At 41.9% G+C, this 24,584-nt stretch overlaps 1 protein-coding gene across 10 annotated transcripts in view; it reads left to right on the forward strand.

Moving 5' to 3' along the window:
* Positions 1–23,699, forward strand: part of LOC109974253 (sodium/potassium/calcium exchanger 2) — a 43,754-nt gene extending 20,055 nt beyond the window's left edge. For 6 of the 10 annotated variants that reach the window (XM_020624354.1, XM_020624353.1, XM_020624352.1 and 3 more), the window contains 9 exons: positions 492–600; positions 3,883–3,897; positions 8,123–8,173; positions 12,308–12,406; positions 14,288–14,370; positions 18,367–18,501; positions 18,640–18,729; positions 19,061–19,227; positions 20,169–23,697. In XM_020624354.1, the coding sequence (XP_020480010.1) occupies positions 492–600; positions 3,883–3,897; positions 8,123–8,173; positions 12,308–12,406; positions 14,288–14,370; positions 18,367–18,501; positions 18,640–18,729; positions 19,061–19,227; positions 20,169–20,418 (999 nt within the window). In that variant the 3' untranslated portion in view covers positions 20,419–23,697. Of the gene's footprint in view, positions 1–491; positions 601–3,882; positions 3,898–8,122; positions 8,174–12,307; positions 12,407–14,287; positions 14,371–18,366; positions 18,502–18,639; positions 18,730–19,060; positions 19,228–20,168 lie in introns of all 10 variants that reach the window. The other 4 variants (XM_020624361.1, XM_020624362.1, XM_020624358.1 and 1 more) reach the window with 3 other exon arrangements.
* Positions 23,700–24,584: the final 885 nt, after the last annotated feature.

Genomic DNA, 24,584 nt, shown 5'->3' on the forward strand with positions numbered 1-24,584 from the left:
ACATTGCTGTTAAACTGCTCATCCGTGTAATACTTGCAGTTATTTTCAGAGTTCTTAAAAAAGTTTTTTTCAGGGTCAAAGTCATCGTCCGATTCATGATAATGTTGTTCAGTGTCTCCAATTGTGTTCAGTTCCAGATCCAATCCCTCAAAAACTATTAACCTCTGTAGCAAATCACTTGCCTCATTCCGTACGTGGGTCATACTTGTTGTTGGTTCCTGCTAATTGTTAGTTCCAACGCTCATCTGCCCTCGCAGATATCAATATACCTGCGTGTTGAAAATGTTGTAAAACACAAGAATCCAAGCTCAAGTACCTAAAATGGTCATAATTTATAATGTTAAATGATCTGACAGCACACCACGACTTCATGCACTTAGTTAAATAAACTTGGATTAGAAATAGCTTTAGACTTAAAGGCATGTCATACTCAGAGAGTCCCATTCCAGGAAGTAGGATGTTTGATTGACACCTCATTTCTCCTCTCACAGTCGAGACCTCGTCTGCAGAGGGGGGGCAGCTCGGCCTCCCTGCACAACAGCTTGATGAGGAACAGCATTTTCCAGCTGATGATTCACACACTGGACCCTTTAAGTGAAGGTGAGATAGACAAACTGCACACAGAAAACATGATACACCCAGATGATACAGTGCAGGTGTTGTTCTTTGCTTTCTACAGGTGTGTCTCTGCTTTCAGGCTGATTTGTTTCTACTGAAATGACCTAACTCCTGTTTTCAGATGTAAAATAAATATAAGCAAGGGATTTAGTTGTTCACATTGAAGCAACAGTGCTATGAGCACATTTTTAATCCAACCCACCAATGAAATAAAAACCCCATGTCCCCTTAAAATCCAGAGTCTCCACCAATCTGCTGTGTGCCTGCACTCAGCTGATGCTTTTCTAAAGATAGTCCGTTCACGACAAGGAGAGCTGTGTCAGAGCACAGCTGAGGTGGAAGATCATTTTCCTTTAATCCAAGATGAAGGCCTGTTAGCTAAAGGAAATGTAAAACAGCAGCGTCAGTGTTCGGCGCAGGAGATGAATACGTTAATACGAGTTGCAGCGTCATCTGAAAAAGTCAAAGTAAAAACAATGTGTTAACGGAGACATGCAGCGGGTTTGAAGAGGTGTCTTCTCTTTTAGCTTTGGTGAAAGGTTTTTGATTCCTTAAAAATGAATATTAGTTTGGAATACCAGTGCCTTGTTACTAGATGTTGTAGTTTACCACCTTTTCTCCTTTACATTTCATAGAGACGTACTCTATGTCCACAAGTGTTAAAGGTCCAAATGTCGTTTATGAGCATAAAACAATGGACAGACTAAATATTTCCCCTTGGGATGGATGTGACCGCATTCATCTGCTCGGTAGCTTTCTCCGAAAAAACCTGTCATTCCTTGAAAGCCAAACCTAGAATGAGTCAGCTCAGAAAGATTCACAAGCTGTGCCTTAAAGTGCCCATTAACAGGCATCAGGCCGCTGTCGTACACTGAATCCAAGGAGCCTCGTCTCCGAGTGCATTCATCTTTCAGTCTCAGTGATTAAAATGTAAATCATAGCCTGCTGGGGGAACGCAGGTCTGTACGGCTGCTCGTGTACATACAGCAGAGGGTTACTCCACCTTGTCGCTCGCTGGACAGCCATTCATCATTTGGTCATTTTAGACATTAATAGACTACGCGTGCATGAGACTGAAGCCACTCACTTTGTCTCAATCACTATGAAGCATCTAAAAACCGATCTCAAACTTAAGTTCCTTTGTATAAGTGGCAGGTCCTGCTTCAGTATGAGTGTAGACTTTTGGCTAATTACCGACATGAAATGAATGCACTGACAGCAACTGACATGACGTGAGGGTTGAATTAATGACCACTGAGAACAAAAGCAACACTTCAGGCTCCAGTTTGGTTTGAATATATTATTTTGAATTTGGAAACGCACGTTCCAGTTAACATACACTGATGATATTGATCTCAAGCCCATTTTAAAATGGGCTCCTCGCGTGCTTTGTTCATTTAAAGTGTTAAATAATTTCATTGATTACATTACCATAAGGCTCCAACAAAGGCCACATTCAGAGACGAGCGACTGTGTTCTGTGCACGTTGGCTGATATCATTAATACAAAGGAGCATTTTGTCGGTCAGTGACAAACAGCTGCATCCATCAAAGACAAAGGCTGTGCTGCTTGTCCTTGCATGCTCTTAGGCTTTAAGTGTAGCTCGGCGAGGCGGCGAGGGAGCTGGCAGGACTCCATCCATCCATTTTTCATAGACAGCTCTCAAAATAAAGTTGCCCAGTGCTTCTGAGATGAAGGAGGGTCTGAGGTTGGTTTGTTAGTGCTGGGAACTGGTTTCCTTTCAATTGTAAGACCTTTAAAGTGGTGCCACTTAGATGTATGTGTGTCTGTGTTAGCGGGTTCCTGTTTTTCCAGCTTAAACAGCCATCACTCCTTCATTGCTCCCTTTCTCCTGCAGCAGGAGGACCAAACCATTTTACATGTGCCGTTATCAGCCGGCTGTAATTATCCTGCCATGTCTTCATCCACTGCAGCCACATGTGGCTGTGATGACTTTGATGCAACACACGCTGGTTTACTTGTTGCAGTGGTGGAAGTAATGTACATTTACTCAAGTACTGTATTTGAGTACAGCTTTGAGGTACTTTGTGTATTTTTATTCCACATTTCAGACATAAATGATCTTTTGACTGCTCTGCATTTATTTGACAGCTCGAGTTTGCAGATCCAGAGTAATAATACCAAATATAATGTATAATATTATAAACTGTAAATATACAGTATATAAAGTACATCAAATCAGCTCCAGTTTTACCAGTGGTAACATTGAAGTATAGTTTATAATCCAATAAGAATAACTGTCCAACTCTCACATGGGTCATTTTGCAGAACGTTTTCTTTTACCTCTTTAACTAAATTTTGATGCCAATACTTTTGTACCTTTATTTGACTTTAGAATGCAGGTTTTTACTTGTAACAGAGATTTTCTATCTTGTGGTGTCACTACTGAGTAAATCTAAGTACTTCCACTACTGCAGATATGTGCAGATTTTGAGAAGGCAGCATGAAATGTGGACAAACTTTTAAATAATTGATGCTGAAAAAACCCAGATTGATGTTTGTGGAGGGCTGAGTGTGTGTGTGTGTGTGTGTGTGTGTGGCCACATTTGTGTGTGTCTCTTTAAGGAATAGTTTGACATCTGGAGAAACATGATGGTTTGCTTTCTTGCCTGGAGTTAGGTAAGTAGATTGATACCCCTCTCATGTTGATCTGCAAAACAAGACACGAGAGCCCGGCTAGCTTAGCTTAGCTTAGCATAGAGACTGGAAACAGCTGGCCTGGCTCTGCCTGAAGGTAACAGCTCCTCTGAAGCTCTCTCATGAACACAGTTTATCCTGTTTGTTTAATCTTACAAAAGCCAAAGTGTTAAAAAGGCAACTTTTTTTTTTTACTTTGGATGTTGTAAGGAATAAACACGTGTTAAAATATGATCTAACATGTTAGTTGGTGACCTTTACTGGTGCCTGATGGAGCCAAGCTAACTGTTTCACCCTGCTTCTTCACTCTTTGTCTGGAGCTAAACTGTCTCCTCGCTCAGACTCCATATTTAACATATCGTGGTATCGGTCTAACTTTCAGCAAGAAACAGTTGTGTTTCCCAAAATGTCAAATTATTCCTCAAAGTTCAAATAATAGAATACATTTACTAGCATAATGTAAGAGACTCTTTAGTGTTTTAATTTCGGTGTTAATGCACCTTTCTCATCAGTGATTTAATGTTCCCTGTCAAAGGAAGTATCACCTGGATTTATCTTGTCTCTGTTTCTGTCTTCCCATCTCTCTTTCTTCTACTGTCCCTTCAGAATTTGCTGACTCTGGTGAGTTACTCCTCTAATTTCTGTATCCCCCCCCTCCCCAAAAAAACTATCTTTTTTGTGTTCATTCCAACAGCCTGGAGGCAATCGACGCGTCCCCTCTGTATACGTTTCCCGAGCTGTGCTGTGTGTCCACTCTGTACCGTCCATTCCTGCAGATGCTCTCCTTCCAATATCTCTTTCTATTCTGTGGATGTATTCTCCTTCAAAACCCTCTGTGACCATTTCTGCATTGTTTTCCCCATTGTCCCTAATCCTCTCTCCTCTTATGAGTTCCTTTTGACTTCCAGCTTGGTGTGAGACAGGTAGAGGCTCAGAGGGAGTGGTTTGGGTTTGCCTATCAGCACCATCCAGCTCCTGAGTGTACTTAGTTTATGAACTGGTGTATTCTACTGGAAAGATGGAGAAATGTTGTCAGCTGTTTGGTTTTGTCAGGACTTGGTCAAAAAGAGCTCGACAGAGCAGTTAATGGCAATGAGCTCTGTAGCTTTTTATGATTAGCTGCTCCCCCAGACCATTAGACATTCACATGCTCCTCCAGAGACACAATAGATGTTTAGTCTACATCTAAATGTTGTTTTCTGTGCTTGTTAAAGTGGATGTCCCTCAGTAATAATAGACCTTTAATCCTGCATGTTTTTACAATGAAGACAACATTTTAACAGTCTGGTACAGTGAGTTCCACGTACAAGTGCCTGCACATCTTGTTTCATCAGTGTGCAGCTACAAACACTGGCTTCAAATATTGAACTTGGCCTGAGAGATGGGCAGAGTGGCTCTCACTCTGCTGTCTGAGCTTTCAGACTGAAACGAACCTCCCAGAACGGCACTTGGAATTCAGGCTGCACGCTTTGGCTCAGACCCTTCAATAAGATTTGTCAGCCCAGGACCTGAACTCTGTGGTCTCAGATCAGCGACTGTATGTGACCACAAGACGTGTAGTAATGGTAAATGAATTAAATGCACACCAAACCAAAGATAAAATGAATAACAAGTCTTGTTATTTATCTCAAATATCTGACAGTTTCATTTGGATTTTCATAGCACCGCTGATCTTTAATGACATAGCGCAGCGCGATAACTACGGCGGCTTAGACCAGCTGTCCCATCCGGTGCTTTCCTGCAGATCATTCTCTCACTGAGATTGATTGCTCATCATGCTAATATGGCCTTGGACGATGTTAGGCCGTTTTTATTGAGCAGACAGACAACTCGGTGTGATTTGGGTTAACCATGACCCACCCACATGGGTTCACAGTATGCCCATTGGTTAAACTTGTGAGACGGGAGGAGGTGTGTTTAACAAACAGGAATACCCTGAGGGCACCGGTATAAATAAGCAAATGAGGAGATAACAAAAGAAAAGCAAACCTGCATTACATCAGAGTTTGATGTTTCAATAACTCTTTGTTTTTTTTAAAGTAGGTGGTAAATCTATTCATCCAGCCAGCGTTTCTAGTTTGTCCCATACTGCTGCTCCCCCTCCAGCAGTTCTGTCTGTGTGGTGACCCAGGGCTTCATTGATCAGCATGGTTCAATAACATTTTCAGTGTCCTGGACCTCCCGCCCCTTGTGCAACAGAAATGATGACACCAAGATGATGCAGGCATAGGTTTGAAATGGTAGCTTTTTTATGTGCATAGAAAAATAGATGTTTTAAAGCACTGTAGTTGCAGTGTTTCATATACCGTTAAAGAACAAATAAGCTAATGTGTGATTCTGCTGAGAAATTCATACCTCTCTCAGCTATGACGCTACAACCAGCAGGCAGCGACCTTAGTTTAGCCCAGCTCTGTTGCTAGATACTCAGCTGAGGAGTCTTTGCACCAGCTAGGAAACAGTCAGGTGCATAACATCCCATAAAACAAGCACAAACTGTAATTTTTCCCAGCTTTCTGTTTCCCCCTGTTCTCAGTCTCATCAGATCTGTTTCTTTAAGATATTTAAATGTGCATGAGCACCTTTCCTTGTTGAGCAATTCAGACCTCAAACCCTCCGTAATTTAGTTTTGACACATAATTGCACCTTCAGTGTGTTATGTAACCAGTCAACCCATCATACATAGGCCAACACACACTCACACGCATGTCACCCCCACCCCTCCTGTGCCCTCTGTGCCACCCCACACCAGCTGGGTGAAAGAATCAATGTTAAAAGCCACTTTGATTCAGTGCAGACTGTGAGTTTCCCAGACTCCTCCACCCCCAGCAGGCAAAGCAGGCGTGCACACATTCTTGCACACTAGAGGTCACACAACAAGGACGAGAAGCCCCCTGGTAAACAACCTCTCTCTCGCTGCAGAGGACGGACAGATGACTGTGGGCAGTGTCTGTATCGTGGGTTAATTGCCCTCAGAGAAGCCCGAGTTAGAGGCTGGCCTTATCGTGATGGCACACTTCAACAACTCAAATCAGCTTATCAGATTGGACTGAGGCACTTGTCTGGGAGTGCAGCCGATGAGCAAGACACTCTGCAGCGGGATGTGTTCTCTTCTCATTAGATCTCGTTATCAGGGCTGCCAAGTCTCACATTTGGCACGAGACTCGCACTATAATCCTCTCACATGTGAGTGGAGTGGTCGCCCACTTTTGAGCTGAGCTGGATATTAGTGTGAGTGCCAGTGGGCCTGTGGGGTGTGGGTGTATACAGCACGCATTGTACTGTCCACCTACGACATATACAAAACTAGAAACCGTGTGTTTGACAAGATATGGTTCGTCCAGATTACAATAAATGATGTATTTCACCTGGAAGAGAGCACAGAGCACAGCACAGTAACATAGGAGACAGCCTGATTATTTAAATGAATCTTTCCACGTAAAGTTAGTTTTATAATTTATTCCAATCTCAGTTTGCCAGTGCTTGTAAGAACATAGTTTTTTTGGTACTCACTCATTAAAATGATGATGATTTGGTCATTTTAAAAAGGAGGAAGCATTTTAGAGCAGTACACAGAATGTTTTCCAAGAATGGCTTTTATGAAACGTTACACTTCACTCTGGTTCCACACTGTCAGTGAGGTTCATCCACTTAGCGTGTATTACACTGATGAGATGGTAAAGCGAGTGGTTTTACCACTCTATCCTCTACAGAGTTACCGTAAATGGTCTCAAGCCATGCAAATGGTTTTTGGATTTATTGGCCTGAGTTTAAGTTGGTCATTACTGTAAAACACAGAGCATACCGTTTTTATAGGGACTGTTCATTTGGTTTAGCTCCAGTAAAAACTGATTGCATTGATATCTTTGGATTATCCAGAGAAACGGGGACACTGTTTATTGAAAATGATGCAGAAAACTTTTTCTAAATGCCATTTTTCAGTGCTCTGAGCTCCAACATTTCTGTCACCTCCGTTGTTTTGAAGCAGAAAACATCTCAAAACCTGAACAAAGAAGCTTTTTGCAGCAGAAAATATAGATTTTATATCATTTGGATGAAGTAACACTTTCAAATCAGTGGCTGTGAAATATCAATAATAACGTACAAATAGTATCTGACCACATGCTTGTGAAGAAAACTGCAGAGAGAAAACCTCAAGCCATTAGGTCATCATTGCTGAAACAGGCTCCGAGCTGCGAGCTACTTTTCAAAGCGTGGGAGGTGGCGTCCTGTGGTCCGTTGGCTTCTGTTCAGCTGTTGCTGCAGGTTTGAATTCCCGGCTCCTTCGTTAGGCAGATGTGCTGATTATCTGTTTACTGTAGCACAAAGAACTGCTACAGTAAGGGAATCAAATTAATTGTCCTGGTTTCACTGTGGCAATAAAATGCTGAGTCATGAAGCCTCTGAATAAGCATGCGTGTGCAGAGGAGAAGAGGACTCATATTTTTGTTGCATGTTGACCCAGTAAAATCTCTTCTTTCTCGTTCAGTTTGTTTTCATTGTGTGAACCTTGTACTGTTTTGTTACGGTAGCACACTGACCGCCCCTCCCCCTCCCGTTTTCTTGTAAATCTTTTCTAATAGCCATTAAACATGTTGGCAGGCTGAGTTACTGTCAGACTATGATGTATTTGATGTGCAATTTAATCCTTACTGCTTCGTTTTGCACTTATCCAGTGATGACTCTGAGAGACTATATCTTTCTGTGCGTCACCCTCTTATCCCTGTGTGAATGTTTGTGCAGTATGTGATATAAAACCAGTGCACCTGTCTTCTTCTGTCATGCTCACTCTTTTCCTTTTCTCTGTGTGTTTGTTGCCTGACCCTTGTCTTTTGCTGTGATGTTGTAGAGCTTGGGACTTATGGGAAACTAAAATATTATCACTCAATGACTGAGGAAGGTAAGCCTGAATGTTTTCACCGCTTGATTCTGTGAGTCAGCTTCTGTCAGCCATCTTGGTTGTTCTCCATCTTCATCACGAATCAGAGTCTTTGACCCCATTTTTTGGTTTGCTTGTTGACATACAGTTTGCACAGTTTTACTTTTAAGTTTGACAACCTCTCTGAGATTTCACTGACGTAAGTGCAAATCATGGTAGGCGTGTCATTTTCTTTTCTCTTCTCATTTTTATTTTCTGATTTATTATTATTTCTGCCCAGATAATATGTATCTACATATTGTGTGTCATTGTGTGGAGTGTTTTTTGATGGATTTTTGTTCCATTTGTTAAGATATTTTCAAGAAATATCTGGTAAAGATATTTCAAGAAACACTGGTAAAGACACACACACACACACACACACAGTGTTTTCATTCCTTTTTGGGACTTTACATTGACTTACATTCATTTCCCGTAGACTCATCCCAACCTTAACCATAACCACTACTTGCCTAACACCTAAGCCTGACCCTAATACCACTAACAATGGTGCCTAACCTTAGCCAAAAGGATCCACCGCCTAACCCTAAACCTAGGGTGCCTAACCAAGTGCCTAAACCTAACCAGTAACAGCTGGCGCCTAAACTTAACCATCAAGACCAAAATCAAATTGTGTCCATCTAACCCTGAACCAAACCGGTCCACTAACCATCTACGAATGTTTGCCTAAGCTTAACCAAAAAGATCAGTTGAAAGGAAAGGCCGAAATCTAACACTTCAGTGTCTTGCCCAAGGACACTTCAACACGTGGACTGCAGGCACCGAGATTTGAACCTCTGACCCTCTGGCTGGGAGACGACTGCTCTACCCACTGAAATACAGTCGCCCCACAAAGTTGTGTTAACAGGTTTCAGTCCCCATAATGTAAGTAATACAAATGGACAGTATACCATCCCATGCCTCGTGCTCTCACACTCTATGGAAACACAACGCTTTCTCTTTTCTTGTTTTGTTTTTCCTTTTTTCTGTGGCCCCGTTAACCATTTGCGTCACTGAGGGACCCATCAGCCATGCCTCAGCGCTCATTTGGAGGTCCCACTTCCACCAGCAGCGGGTGCCACACATAAGATGTATGTTGCTGAATTTGGCAAACTGGAGTGACTCATCCACCCTGTGGTTGCATAACAGGCAGAGCAGACAGAGAAAATGAGTGGCTGTGGAGGGCGGCGAGGGAAAAGGGCTGGACTTGGTTATTGTTAAACACTCTGCAATTGCTTCATCATTATGCAAATTGTGTGGTGTCAACATTGTGTGCACCTTAACTGGACCTCCCAGGAATCCGATTTCACACACTTACTGAAGCGCTTTTACCTTTTTAGTCGAGAAAAATTTCAGCTAAACTAATTGTTCGTTTTTGTGGCCATAATCACTGGGGAAACAAATTTTCAAACGATTCCCTACAAAGAAAAGAGCAGTAACTGCATATTTGGTCCAAAGCGAGTTAAGACTTGAATCTATTTAACCGAGCAGAAAATAATTCCACATAAGGGTTTAATTTTAAAATGTGCAGTAACCACAGAGGAGAGCACAAAGTGAAGCCAAACCTCAGTAAACTCACCAGGCCTTCTGTTGCTGCCTGGGCTTGACTAACGAGACTTGGCTTTGGTAATTTGTGGAAACGGCCAACGAGACGAGCAAGAGAGCTGCATCAGGTGGAAGCTAGCTAGTGAGATAGGCACAGTTAGCTTTAGCAAAAGCTGAATATTTACTATGTTTTCAAGCTGTTGTCTGTAAATGAAGACATATCCATAATTTATTAAATTATTTCATAAAAGTAAATAAGACAGTAGTTAAATCCAAATTTACGTCTTTTTTTTATCAATTTAAGATAATAAAGTTTACTTTATTAAGTAAACCAGCCAAAATGGGTGCATGTCCAAAAGCGGAACGCGCTGTACTTTATACAGTGGTTAAAGAAGTACTCACATTGTTTACCTAAGTAAAAGCAGCAATACCACAGTGTAAAAATACTCTGTTACAAGTAAAAGTCTTGCATTCAAAATATTACTTAAATAAAAGTATTAGTGTAGAATATAGTTAAATTACCCAGAGTAAATGTACTCATTATGCAAAATGGCACAGTTAATAATGATGTGTATCATATATTTGGTTATAATTACTGTGTACATCACATTTAATGTTGCAGCCAGTAAAGGTGGAGCTAATTGTAACTACCTTATATGCCTATAATTTGAATTACTTCTGGGTAGATTGTGTATTTTCTACCAAGGATCAATAAATCTTGTATTAATTCATCACATTCTGAAAAGTAAATGAAGTTATCAAATAAATGTAGTGAGAAAAAATTACTGTGTTTTTCTCTGAAAAATGAAAATAAAAATTCTCAAGTAAAGCACAAATACTTCAAAACTCTTTAAATACACAACCTGAGTAAATGTGCTTAGTTACTTTTCACCTCTGATTTAACAGGTGGTAAAACAATTTCCCTAAACAAACAGAAAATTAAGCTACTACAACTTTTCCACTTGTTCTGGAGTTTGCTGACAACTTGTAATGCTTCCCCCCTCATTTTCACTGCTTCTGGGCCTTTGTATGTCTTGGTAGAAATATTTTCACAGCACATACTGCAACATAATGACAGTGGGTTTTGTCAACATTAAAGAATTTCCTATGAATGCCTGCAGCAGAAGGCCCAGCCCTGCTACTTGTAGACCCATGCAGAGACAATGATCTCACACCCACATTTGTGTAAACGAACAAAGGCACATTCTCTGCCATACACAACCAAATGACAAGCACCGCCTGAGGTGAGTGATGCCAAGGCAGTGGAATGTGTGATGTTGTCTTGTGAAAATGTTCAGCGTATATGTGTGTGTGTGTCTGAAAGAGAGAGCGAGGGATGCAGGGACTGTGTGTGTTGCCTGTATATGTGTGTGTGTGTGTCTGAAAGAGAGAGGGAGGGATGCAGGGACTGTGTGTGTTGCCAAACAGACAACGTGAAAGTGAGAGAAAGATGGTGTTTGTCTAAGATAGACTGAAGAGCAAAGCAGAGGCCATGGAGAAATGCAGAGTGAGAGAGAGGAGACAGGAGGAAGGCGGCGGTGACTTAGGCTGGATAATGATTTTGCCAGAAGGTCACAGACAGAGTTGGCAGGGCTGGGTGGAGTATGCATCGACGCATCACTGCGTCAGGCACTGACAGATCAGCCATGCCCTTGTAAAGTAAAGAAGTAAAAATCTTTCAAATTGATTGCAGCGCGCTGATTTGGACTACATACATGCAAAGACTGACACATACAGGACGTCGGTGAAATTAAATATGGATACGTGAGGGCAGTATGAAGCACGAGAGGTCATACACCTGAAGAAAACATTTTACCACACAGTTTGGTTTCAAATAAAAATGCTGCCACTGAATAATACCAGCTTGCAGAGATAGTCTACACAACATGAGAAGACTGGCCTTGTGCGGGCTGTTATTTGTAACGTCAAGAGGGCACGCTGCTTGTGTAAGCCACAAGGTCACATTGTTCAATTCAGTTCAGTCTCCTGCCTCACACTGTCCTCTCACCAGTATGGCTGAACTATGGAATCAATAATTACACCTCAACAAAAATGTATTTGTCACTGCCAGTGACTTTTAAATGTTTAACACGGCATCTGTACTTAAAATAGGGTGAACTCCATTACACATAAAACTAAAATAGAAGGGCCATAATAATGATAAAATCAGGTCCTTCCTGTTTAAATGTTCAAATACAGTGTCCTAAACCTATACGTTTATCTTTGATGTGCTGTGTTGCTTTCCTCAGCAAAACCTTAGGTTGCTTTTAGCCTCTGACACTGATATGACCGTATCTGACCTCCTGAAGGCAGATCTTTACTGCTGGCTTTGCCTCCACAAGGACCGGGACAATGCAGGATCATCAGTATACAATATATTATGTTATACTGACTGTCGATGTTTGAACGGCACTTTTGTGCCTCCGGCCTGTTTGTACTGAGATTCTGAAATGTGAACCATCTAAAGTCAAAGGTGACAGCGAGGGAGCTCTGACTGGGATGAGGCCAAGGGCCTATAAACATGTGCACCGCTTTCTTCTGTGTTTAACAACGGTGGCAATTTTCTTGCAGGTAAATTTCGTGAGAAGGCGTCTATCCTCCACAAGATTGCTAAGAAGAAATGCCAAGTGGAAGACAGTGAGAAAGCCAATGGAGTAGCAAGCTGTTCAGGTAAAAAGGTCTTGGCTATATTCGTTCTCCTCAGACGTTAAATGAACGGTTATACACCAAGTACCAGCAGCTGGCTATCTTAGCTTAGCATAAAGACTGTAGACTGAACAAAGACACAGAATGTGGATCCAAATTCCGTTAATTGCATCCACGTTTCCCTCACTTTCTTTGCATCTTAGTTCCGCCCACGTAAGAAACACGATAAAGATGCAAAGATAAACTGTGAGGAGAGAGGAACTGAGGACACACGTTTTAACACGTCAGGCATCCAACTGATTTCCAGTAAAGGGGCGGCTCAAGCAATCACAGACTTCCACAAAGGATGCACTCATGTATCCTCAGTTATACACTCTTCCAGGCAGCCTCCTCAGTCCCTAGAGCAGAAATAAGAGCTTTGGGATGATAAAGTAAGGAAATTGGGATTCAGTTATTGATTGTTTCAAGTTAAGATAGGCTTAATCTTATTTATAATCTGTAGCCCAATATCAGTCTGTACAGCATTCAGCACCCTGCGTCCTTAGACCTTCATATACGATGAAGAAAAACTCCCAAAAGACTTGGAATGGGAGCAAATAGACAAACCTTCAGGACAAATGAGAGAGGAGGGAGAGTTTGCTTTATGTTAAACTACACTAACTGGCCACTGGCAAATTTACCACACAAATATGAGAGTGATAATGTTCTCAACTAAGTCTTGGCAAGAAAGTGTGTTCTTTTGTCCAAAGTGTCAGTTTATTCCCAAAGACCATGTTCCACTTGCTGAGACTTCATGACTTGGCATTACCCAGCTTCATGTTCCTTCTGTTACTCACGAGAACTGCTCAGTGAAATTGTAAATGAGCTTCACATCCGATGTTAAACAAGCATGCCATTACCAAGAACTGTCAAAGTGATTGAAAGTGTTGTCTTCAAGCAGTATTTAAATCAATCACAGTCACTGCCAAGTATAATTTATGCATTTTTTACTTCAAAGAGCACTGGGCCAAAGGCTGGACAGGAGGCCAGAGGAAGCGCTTTCATCACGCAGTCTAGTCAGAGCCAGACGTAGATGTTCTATCAACAAGGCCAAATTATGCTAACGGTGCAGCATTAACATATTAGCATCTAAATTAAAATGCACGACTGGTAGTCACCACAGCATAGTTTACTTTTCAGGCCTCGCATATCTTTGATTTGCCCTGTGGTGTCTGTAGTGAAAAACAGACTCACTGTCAGAGTAGTTTAGTGAATGAAGCATGTGATATGATTCATATCCCCTCTTTATCTACATTCTCACAGCATCCGAGCGAGGCAGTGAGGTCATGTGTTGGACGATAGCGCTATAAGTCACATTATCTGTCTGAGGAGCTCTCTAATTGTGTCACAACCACATTTGGATTAAAGCAATTTCCACAGCAATTATAGTTTTATTATCTGATTACATGGCTTTTGGCTCATTGCATTTTAATAAGGACTATAAAGTAAGTCTGACCTCAAATGAAATGGGAGTCCTATCAGCCAATAGGATGAGATGAGGAAGAGCGATCAGTCTTTGTGCACTCCTATAATTCTTATGCTTACAACTCAATACAAATGGAAATATGAACGCAACATTCTCATATACTGACCTGAAGTTGTCAGTGTGATTAGCCACATCATAATGACATGCATCGAATGAGACCAGCTAATGAATTTGTGCTGAAACAATTAGTCAGTTAATCAAAACTGATACAGTTTGTGCCTAGAAGACTGAGAAGGGTTAATGGTGTAACACCGCTTAGATACTGTCTCCCACTTCTCTCCACATCACAACGACTAACACTTTCATGTTTGTTTTAGGTCATGGCAGCGTGTGTCCCTCTAAATGCTTTTTACTTTAATTATTCTTCAAACTTCCCGCAGATATGAACCTTCCAAACAGCTCCAACGTGGAAGTGGAAGTGACACCGCCCATGAATGGAACAGCAGGGCAGGAGGGGGAGACGGTAAGAAGGCACAGTATACACATGCACACACATGAGGACAGAGGAGGAAACTGCAGTGTTTTACCAGCATCCTTTGTGTTGATCCCCTGGCAATTTAACTGGGTTGTGTTAGAAAAAGGCGACCGACTTATATCAGAGTTAAACAGACATTTATCAATATTTTATGTCTCTCAGCTGCGTCTGTTCCACCTCGAGTGTCACTGATGCTAAGGTTCCACCAACTATGGTACAGGTCACTGCTGTGGATAATTTCCCAGCATGCACTCGGGTGAGTCTCTCCATATTCAGCCAGACCTGCCAATGACTCGCCTGCTGCCACTGAGCTCTGTAATCACACTCCTCACTCTCACCTGCTGCTCCCCACCACTACAGGGGAGCAGCGCCTGCACACACATGTAGCCAGGCGCACAGAGCCTCAGGAGGGCACCCGCCGCATGAGGGACGGCGGTGTGACCAGCCGAGCCAGCACACAGCACTGGTGCACGAGGGCAGAGACTCAGTGTTGAACATTGAAAGAGGAGCGGGCAGAGAAGACAGGTGTGTCGTCATTCTCACTCATTAGAATGGCCTTAGACAGAGGGAACCCTGCCAGACAGAGCAAAGATTAAAAAGTTTTCTTCTTGGCTGAAATATCTAGTTTCAAATGTTAAAGGAACTTGAGCAAATACTTTTGTATGAGCTGCAAATTCCTTGTTTATTGTCAGTGATTACATTCTGTAAAGCATAAACAGATTAATTTGGGTTTTGGAGTTTTTAAGTTTTAGTCCTTAACATTATTGTGGGGATTTGTAAAGGCTTTGCAAATAAACTGTAATGTGGCCAGCAGTTCTGCACAGGAAGGTCTCCACAATACTCCAGAGACAGATTTGAATTGTGAGCAGTCTTCTTTTGAATCAAAGCCCAGTCTATGAATAACACTGTTCTAGTTTACTGTGTTGTTGGGACTAAAAATTCTTCAAATACAAAGATTTTTCTATGCCTAATACTGTAGCAGCATGACATCCCTCCTTGGTAAGATACAGCAGTCTATAAGACAGGCTTACTAGTTTTGCTTAACATGAGTTCAGGATTACACATGCAACAGCCGGCGGTCAGACGTGACTGATGATACATCCCTGGGATAGTTGGGACATTTAAGACCACTGTATGTGTTTCAGCCAGGGTCTAAGCTGGATAATAAAGTATCAGGTGCAAAAAAATGTACGTTTCCACCTTGATGAAGACCTGGTCAGTGTTTGTTACTGAGATGCCTGACTGAATAAAGGCTTTTAACATACTCCTTCCTTGCTTCACCTAAGAGTGCCTGAAGTATTCTTTGTACTTAACCCTAAAATGTTGAGGTTGGAGATAGATTATTAAACACAGTTAAGAGATTATTTATTCTGTTTTGCAAGATGATCATTGCTAAGATGTTTCAGAAAGATTTGGGGTTAATAATCATTACTGCTAAAACTGTCATCAGTTGCAGCTGAAAATATTTGTGTAGAAGTGAAGACAGTGCAGCCTCGAGATGGTGATTCACAGAATTTGGAAGAGCTGAACACTTATTGGCATGCCTAATTCTCACATGGCGCTATTTATAGTGCTCTGTCCCACACCTGTCTGTGTCAGCCAGGAAGTAGCTGGAAACAGCTCACACACTCTCATGCCGCCTGAGGCCCCGTCGTACTAATTGTTCGATTCCCCCCGGATGCCTTGGCAGCAGAGATGGGAGAATAAGGGGGTGGTTAAGGTCAAATTAAAATGTGCAGCAGACTTCGAGCACAATCTCTTTACTCTGTTATTTTGTTGAAACCCTCGAGTGCAGTGATGCCAGAAACGGTCGTGATTGTCATATTTCCCAAAACAACAGACATTAAGAGTGACTCAGAGCAAATTGTCTCTCCCTGAAAACATCTACGATCAGCTCACATTTTGTGAGACTGTAAATCTTCTCTAAACGCTTCATTAAATAACATACTGGGAAACTAAAGGGAATCATAACTGACAGGATCTTATGACTCATCCCACCTATTCTTTTACAACTATGTAAGCCATGTATCATCTTTATCATGAGTTTCAGAATAGAAGTAAGATCTGGTTTGAATATCTGGTTCCTTTTGCATAGTTTTTGCTAAATAGTATAAGACTTTCAGACCCAAATGGAGCCTCTGTGTCAAAAACATGAATCCAAATAGCAGATGCTGATATTGGCAGCTGTTGCAGTCGTACATCAATAAAGGGTCGTGTTCAAAAAGCTGAATCTATGATGCCAACAATGTCACACTGCTACCAGAAAAATTTTCAAGCTGTTAAAAGAAACGAGTGTAGTTTGTGAAGAAACGTACTGAACACAAAAGCCCACTTTATTTGCATAAGCATGTTGAGGAGGAGAAGTGCAGATGTTTATGAAAGGATAAGTCATTTCAGATCGATGGTTGCATTTAGTCTTTTCCATGACACTAGACGTTAGATCACCAAAGTGCTGCAGGCTCTTTAGAGCTGTGCCTACAAAGAATATTTTTAACCATTTGCACATCTTGTACCTTTGTTACCTAACCAGGTGCCAGCACGCGCGCTTCCCCCGCTTGGAAAAAAAACCTCAAATGTCACGCCTCCCCTCGCAGTGCTGTGCTGCCTGGTAAAAGTCAGTGCCTTTAAGCTCAGAGTTGGCAGTGTTGCCAACTGAGGCACCACGGAGCAGGAAAGGCCACCGAGGGGCTGGCATTTGGGAATCGAGTCGGCGGCTCTAGCTCTCTGGGGTGTTTTAGGAAAGAGCTGCAGGGCAATGCAACGTGCAACTTTTCCTGCTAGAATCTAAGCACAAGCTTTTATTGGTATTATCCAACAAGCACTGCTGTCAATAAATAGAAACACCAATGAGAACCTCTCATGTGTTTACACTTGACTCAGAATGAATCTTCACAGAGCCTCAGGTTCTAACACGAACCCATCTGGCCATGGAGAAGAGAGGAAATCACAATACTAAGCGTAAGTGATAGAAGCTCTGCCTTTTGTTTGTCAGCTCTGATTACCAAAGTCACCAGGCAGTCCTCGACAGCGTAGCTGTCACAGCGGGATGAGCTCCATATGATTCATGATTCATGCAGCAGCCATCTTTAAAGAGTTCATTCTCTGCTTAGCTGATGTGATTGAAGCTAAGGCAGAAATGATTTTCTTGAGAAAATGACCGTTTACCGAGCAGCATCTGTCCTTTTCCTTCCTACCATATGCTCAGTTGCTGTGTATGTATGAAAATATGATGCCTTGCATCGAACCCAGCGCCCCCTTTTCCTCACTAAGCTGCGTTAACCAATAGTAGAAAGTCTTTAACCAGTTATGTATGTGAGAAACTTAAACAGCTGCTCCTGTTTGCTGCCTTTTTTTTCACTTTAACATCACTCTCAAAGGGCAGGAAAACAAATTGCAGGTCATCAGTGTGTTCTGCTCAGCATGTGTGGGCCTGATCTCAGCAGGCCCCCGCAGCTCATTAGCATCCTGTAAAACTAGATACAACAGATCCCAGGACATCTTCCTGCTTTCAGAAGGCTTTGTTGGTGTGCTGTTAAAGCTTACAAGTACCAGAATGTTGAATTGAGGCTTTTGTAAATGCAGACAGACGGGTAAATAATAAGATCATTTGGCCGTCTTCCTCGCCTACCCGCTGGTGCCTTACTACATGTCATCTCATAGACAGCGACAGTTTATTGGATGCTGATTTGCAGAGGTGATGGTCTTTGGCTCACTTGGCATTCCAGTGGCAGGTCCAATCAGACCCCGAGGGTCTGCCGGTGCAGCCACCATCAGCAGTCAGCAGTGATGACTGGAGAGCCAGAGCCCCTCAGGCTCAGCTCGGTCTCCCAAATCACAGTCCTCAGACTCCTCTGCCTTAAGGTCACCGCAGAGCATTCGTATGTGACTCCTCCAGACCAAAAATAAACAAACGTACATGTATTTTGGGGTATTACCCATGATAAATGGTTTGTAACGTGTTTTACTTTTGGTGTCTCCCCTCAGGCTGAGGATGAGGAGGAAGAGGACCAGCCCCTGAGTTTGTCGTGGCCCGAATCCAACCGCAAGCGCTTCACCTACCTCTTCATCATGCCGATCGTCCTCCCCCTGTGGCTAACGCTGCCTGATGTCAGGAAACCGGTGTGTGTGTGTGTGTGTATACAGACAGCCTGAGATGAATTAGGACTAAGAAACAAAACCTTTAAAACATGAATAGCATCAGTTTTATCTGCATACGTGTGCATTTGCTGCTAAATTGACTATTTGCTTTCATCTCAGTCATCAAAGAAGTTCTTCCCCATCACCTTCCTGGGTGCCATCTGCTGGATTGCAGGCTTCTCTTACCTAATGGTGTGGTGGGCTCACCAGGTACACACATCTCAAAGACAACAACAACAGGACATGACACTGTGATTTTACAACAGTAATGGTGTTCTCATATAAGCATAATCCTGTCAACAAAGGCGAGATGTAGCCATCTTTTCTCTGTGTCTAATCCTTGAATTTTAAAGCTAAACCATAGTGTATAATCCACCCACTCATAAATAATAACAGCTGTTTTATTCGACACAGAGAGATGATCAGAGCTTGAGTTTTGTCACCTCCATCCACAAGCATCACAAGGAAATTAGAAATAGCTGGAACAAAAGCTTAGGTTTTATTTACCCTAAAGCTTTGTTCTTTTTTTTCTGATTTGCAGGTTGGAGATACCATTGGGATTGCAGAGGAGATTATGGGCCTGACTATATTAGCTGCCGGGACCTCCATCCCTGACCTCATCACCAGTGTTATTGTGGCACGCAAGGGGCTGGGTGACATGGCTGTGTCCAGCTCCGTAGGCTCCAACATCTTCGACATTACTGTTGGGTACGCCACCTGAGCACGATCTGTCTCTGTGCAGGGTCTTTAAAGTCTTATTCTGTAGTCAGGTCCTTTTTTTTGAACTAGCGTCTGCTTTGCACAGTCTGTCAGAAGCATCAGAGCTCGATTTCCTAAATTCAGAAGATCTTATTTGCTGGTGGTGGTCAGTGGGGTACACAGTTAGCGCTAACCACACCTAACGGTCACGTCAGGGAGTGCACTCTCACAGCTGGTGGTCTGCTAGACACAAGGGGCTGGATCAGCTGGATATCATCTGTGTGCAGACTGCCTTTCATTCTCCTCTCCATGATGTTTCTTAACACACACCCGTAATAAACTGTAGTTGTATGTGCATGGCACTGGCCTTGTCATGCACTATATACTGTACCTGTGATGGCTAAGCAGCTGATTTCACCTGATGAATGTATCATACGTAATCTGGCTATATAGGGATTAAATGCTATAGCAGTTAGCGGTATTTACTTTTACCTCTAGCGACAGTGCTCAGGCTCCAGAGCTGCAGCGTAACTCATTAACACATAACTACAAATCCCGCTCACATCAGTTGTAACAGGGTGAGAAATGAAGTCGCTTTAGGTCAACAAAAACAAGATTCTCAGCTGCTGCCAAGTTCTCTCACTGCATGGTGTGTGAGCCCTGATGTCAAGAGGAAAGTCTCATATTTTTATATTTTGTCTAGCCAGAATACTATTTAAACTAGATTTGTATTCATAAAGTGTTGTAATAAATTAACTGGGGTAATGCAAATTATACATAAGAGGGTATCCTTTAAAGGGTTAGTCTACCCAAAATACAGAACTGTTTCCTTCTACAGTACCCACGGTGCTTTTTATTGACTTAGTAACTGAGTTTGTAGCTTCTCTGACAGGTTTGTGAAATGTCCCACAGCAACACATCTGGACAGCACTGTGTTTGTCTATTTGCAGCCTGCCGTTCCCCTGGCTCATGTGGTCCTCGGTCAATGGGCTGAAACCGGTGCAAGTCAGCTCCAACGGCCTCTTCTGTGCCATTGTGCTTCTCTTCCTCATGCTCCTCTTCGTCATCATCTCCATCGCCGCCTGCAAGTGGCGCATGAGCAAGCTGCTCGGCTTCATCATGTTCACGCTGTACCTCGTTTTCCTGGTGGTTAGCGTCATGCTGGAGAACAAGAACATTTCCTGTCCAGTGACCGTGTGAGGGCCTCCTTCCTCTCCCTCGTCACCACTACAACCATCCTCACCTGAACTCTGTGATCCTTTACCCCAGACTAAAAGAAGAAAGAGGAGGGCTGTACAAAAGGATAATCTATATATATGGACTCTCCCAGTAAACGGGTGCTGATCTGGAGTGGATAAACCAACAGAGGAACACGACTTTGGCTTGTCTGGTTTAGCGTTGGCCTGACATGAGTGGTTTTTTATTTATTATTTATTATTTAATTGGCAGGTACAGGGGCTAAGGGGTTATCATCCAAATATAGAACCGTTATGCATGCCATTAGTGTCACTAGTTGAGCTGGAATCAAGAATATTCCTGGTAAGTTAAACAATAATAATAAATGCAGTGACTGTGCTGAAGCATATATGAACTAGTTCAACAGACGAAGAGGAAACTGGATGAGGAAATAGCAAACGGTGTGCATGAGGATTTTGTCCTGAACACGCTGTGGGTTTGCACCCAAGCAACAGCAGATGAAAGACTCTTGTTAAGTGGATGAACTTCTTTGTTTTTTCTAGTTTTGTTTAGTTTCTTTGCAGATTCATCTGTGCTCAGTCTGAGTGATGAGTTTCAGCTTCCCCTTTTCACTGCCCGATGCCGTTTTCCACCCCTGAATGTCTCCTCAGAGGACTCTTCTTTTATAAATTTTGGATTTATGAATATATTGAAGTAGCATTAGGTGTTCTGTAGCAGTATTAGCTGGTGTAGAGTCCTCTTGACAATCTGCTCCTCTTTTCATCTTTTGCCACTGAGCACATGTTCTGATTGTACAGAACTTTTCACGCTTCACAAGCACCGACCGATAAAGATGAGGAAAAAAAAAAAAACCTAACTGAAGTTTAGCCTCTCAAAATATATGCTAACCTTCAATATCTTTCACTGGTTGGTAAAAAGCATGAGTACTTTAGGCCCATTGAGGCTCCATAATGAAGTCAATGTCAAAATAATAATATTTGAAACAAACCTAGCAGTGTTTAAGCGTCATGGTTTATTTAGATTAGTCGATATGTAATGCTTTGTTCACTGTAGAACTGGGCTCAGCTCTCAGGCTAGTCAAGGTCCTGTGGTAGTAGCTTCAAGGAGCCAACTGCATGTAAAAACAAAAAAATAGACACTTGGAGGTGAATAATACCAGTCAACATTTAAGAATATGCTTTTTCAAACACATTTCAGAACTTCTTCATGCAAACCAGTGCTCAGTTTCTGTGTAGAAAATGTCAACATGTATCCAACGTGTGTGATTTTCTTTTCTAATCAAAGGTGCTTTAGTGTGCATGTGTGCAGTCTGCATGTAAAGTCACCACACAATGACCATTCCTTAAATTTATCCACTATACGACCAGTGTATTTGCAGCTAATTGCAAAAAAACATACACACTAATATTATGTTTTATACTAGAAGTAGAAATTATAACCACAGTCTGTCTGTAAGCTACATACACAGATTTAACAGCAATATAAAGTGTGTCTCTTCACTGAGAACTGCACCCCCGCTCCTCCCTGACCGAAGACGTCCAAAACACCTGTAAAAGAAAGCAGGAGGTGGTTTCTCCTAAAACGGACCCGTTCCTGTTAGAGCTGGCCAGAAACACCCTGTTTACCTCAGCAGCGCCTCTGTACAGCAGCTTAGCAGAACTGTAAAATAATAGTATATAGATTCTCTGAATGTGTGAGGAGAAATGCATGCAAGGCGTCTGGGCTGCTTACCCACCGGCTGTACAGCTGAGCTTAGACCAACCATATAAATTCACTTTTATGCATCCATGCAGAGAGGAACACCAAGAACTCATTGGTTTTACTTTGTAAATATACAGTAAATGGTTCACACATGTGCTTTATTCACTTTTATTTATTTTCTGTAATCGTAGATGGAAACGGACACAAATGCCCTTTAGTATCATTATTACTGAGCAAACCTACATTGTCTAATTAGCATGCATTCAGCTGTAAACATGCCTGTCCAGTTTGCTGTTCAGGGCTTTAAACACCATTTTGCCTGTTTGGATTCAACAAGTAGGACTTAGAGATGCTGCCACCGTGATACAGGCTGCAGAAGAACAGGAAAATCAGCCAGTAAACCAGAGTTCAATGTTAAACGACCGTATATTGTAGTATGCTCTCATGTTGTATATTTTTCCACCACCCAGATTCAGAGTCCATTTCAAGGCTTCTATGATGACTCATGCACCTTGTGAAATTCTCCTGTGCGTATTCGCCATTACACTCTTCCCTCGGAGCGCCCACACACCCTCGTTAACATGATTACACCTCAGCTCTGGTTTCACTCGCCCTTTTCTTTTAAAAGAATAATTTGACATTTTGAGAAATAGATTTATTCACTTTGTTGCAGAGTTTGGAGAGAAGACTCTCTCTCATGGACTGTGTTATATCACTGTACTGCAGGGTGGGGTGCTAAGGTGAGCTAACCATTTGCTGACAGTAGATTCATATGTTTTAGTCTCAGCAAAAAAAAGTAAATAAGTATATTTCCCAAAATGTCTAACTACTGCTTCAACAGCTCAGTAAGGGCCATATATACCCACTAAGGTAACATGTGCATACTGTACCTGTGCACTAAAACCCATCAAAACAAATGTTTCATTTCTTGTCTCTGAAGTCCACATGATGTTTTTGTGTGAGCACATGAATGGTGAGAGAAAAAAGCAAAAAGAAAATCAGCACGTGAGCTCGGCACTGATCAGGACCTACCAGGGTAAGTGACCGTGACTGCTGACAACTAATGAACATTCTTGCACTGTAAATATTTTGATTTCTTGGTGTTGATGTAAGATTTATTTAAGGTGTACATATATACAGATACAAATGAACCATATAATCTATATGTGTAAAAGGAATATGTCTCTTTACAGTATGTAAAAACAATATTAAATATAACAAATAAAGATAATTCCAATATGCAACAGTGGGTTTGTTCATTAATGTTTATGCACATAGCTTGTTACATTTTGGTAGTGCTTTAATTTGAATTAAATTTCTAATGCACTATAGTGGAGTTTCTGACTATAACTCATGATTTATTCATGTGTGTGATATTATATAGATGCAGTTACTGTGTATTAGTGTATCATTTTCACAGGTGAAATCGTTTTTCATATAAAATTCTCTTTGTCATTAACAGTAGGATACTACTTAGCCTGTGAAAACAGGCAGAGGGGAAGTGCACTAGGAAAAATACCTTAAAACTTAAAAAAAATTAAGATGATTTTGATGCATTTAAATGCATTAAAAATCAGGCTATGTCATGCAAAAATGTGTCCTCCATGCACACCTGGCCAGTCCTTCAGTAAGCGTTTCTGCAAGGAGGGCTCTTCCTGTTTCTTTGATTCCCTCGTTGTCTGCTGATACTTTAAACTCCTGTCAACTTTATATGTAAAGTTGAAAAAGAACCCACTTTTCCTGAGTTGCTTTTTGCCAATTGAAAAAATGACTGAATGAAAAAAAATCATGATTTTTAGCATCATTTTTGTACAGAGTTGGTTTCAAAAAGCAATCAGCACTGTAAACTACAAGGAGGACCTTCTACATGCTGAGTTTCAGTATGGAGGAGGCCAGAGATTTGTCCTTTGTTCACCTTTTGTCTTCCTGCATGTATGACGATGGGGCGCCCTCTTGCGACCAAACCCTGACACTGCAATAATCATGCACTCACTGATGCACTGACGTACTCCACCCACCTAAACGTGCCCTCAAGCAGTTTTAAAAGTTCTGAATTAATGACATTGTGGTTTTCCATAGAACTGTGTTTTACAGTTTTCTAAGTACCTTTACATTTATTTAGCAATTATTCTCCTAAAATTAACTGGAAATCGCTGCATTATCAATCACACTACTGACAGTTTGTCCACCCTGTTGGCATTTAAGGCTGAGTTTTGTTTTGACAAAAAAGATTAAGATTGATTAACATTGTGAGATGGCATTTTTCCCAAACCTGAAGCCTACTGTGCATGTGTGGAATCAGTGGAGATCAGGCTTTTTCAGGTTCATCATTAGCACCACCAACTCTCAAAGGGCAGCTGGGGGCTAAACCAGACGAGGGGCACCTACTCAATGAGGAAAAACCTGAAGCTTGAGATAACTTGGAGGCTGTCCTGGGCCACTTAAAGCAAATAGAGGCCCCTATGGTG

This window comes from Monopterus albus, unplaced genomic scaffold, assembly GCF_001952655.1.
Source record: "Monopterus albus unplaced genomic scaffold, M_albus_1.0 scaffold326.1, whole genome shotgun sequence".
Classification (NCBI taxonomy): Eukaryota; Metazoa; Chordata; class Actinopteri; order Synbranchiformes; family Synbranchidae; genus Monopterus; species Monopterus albus.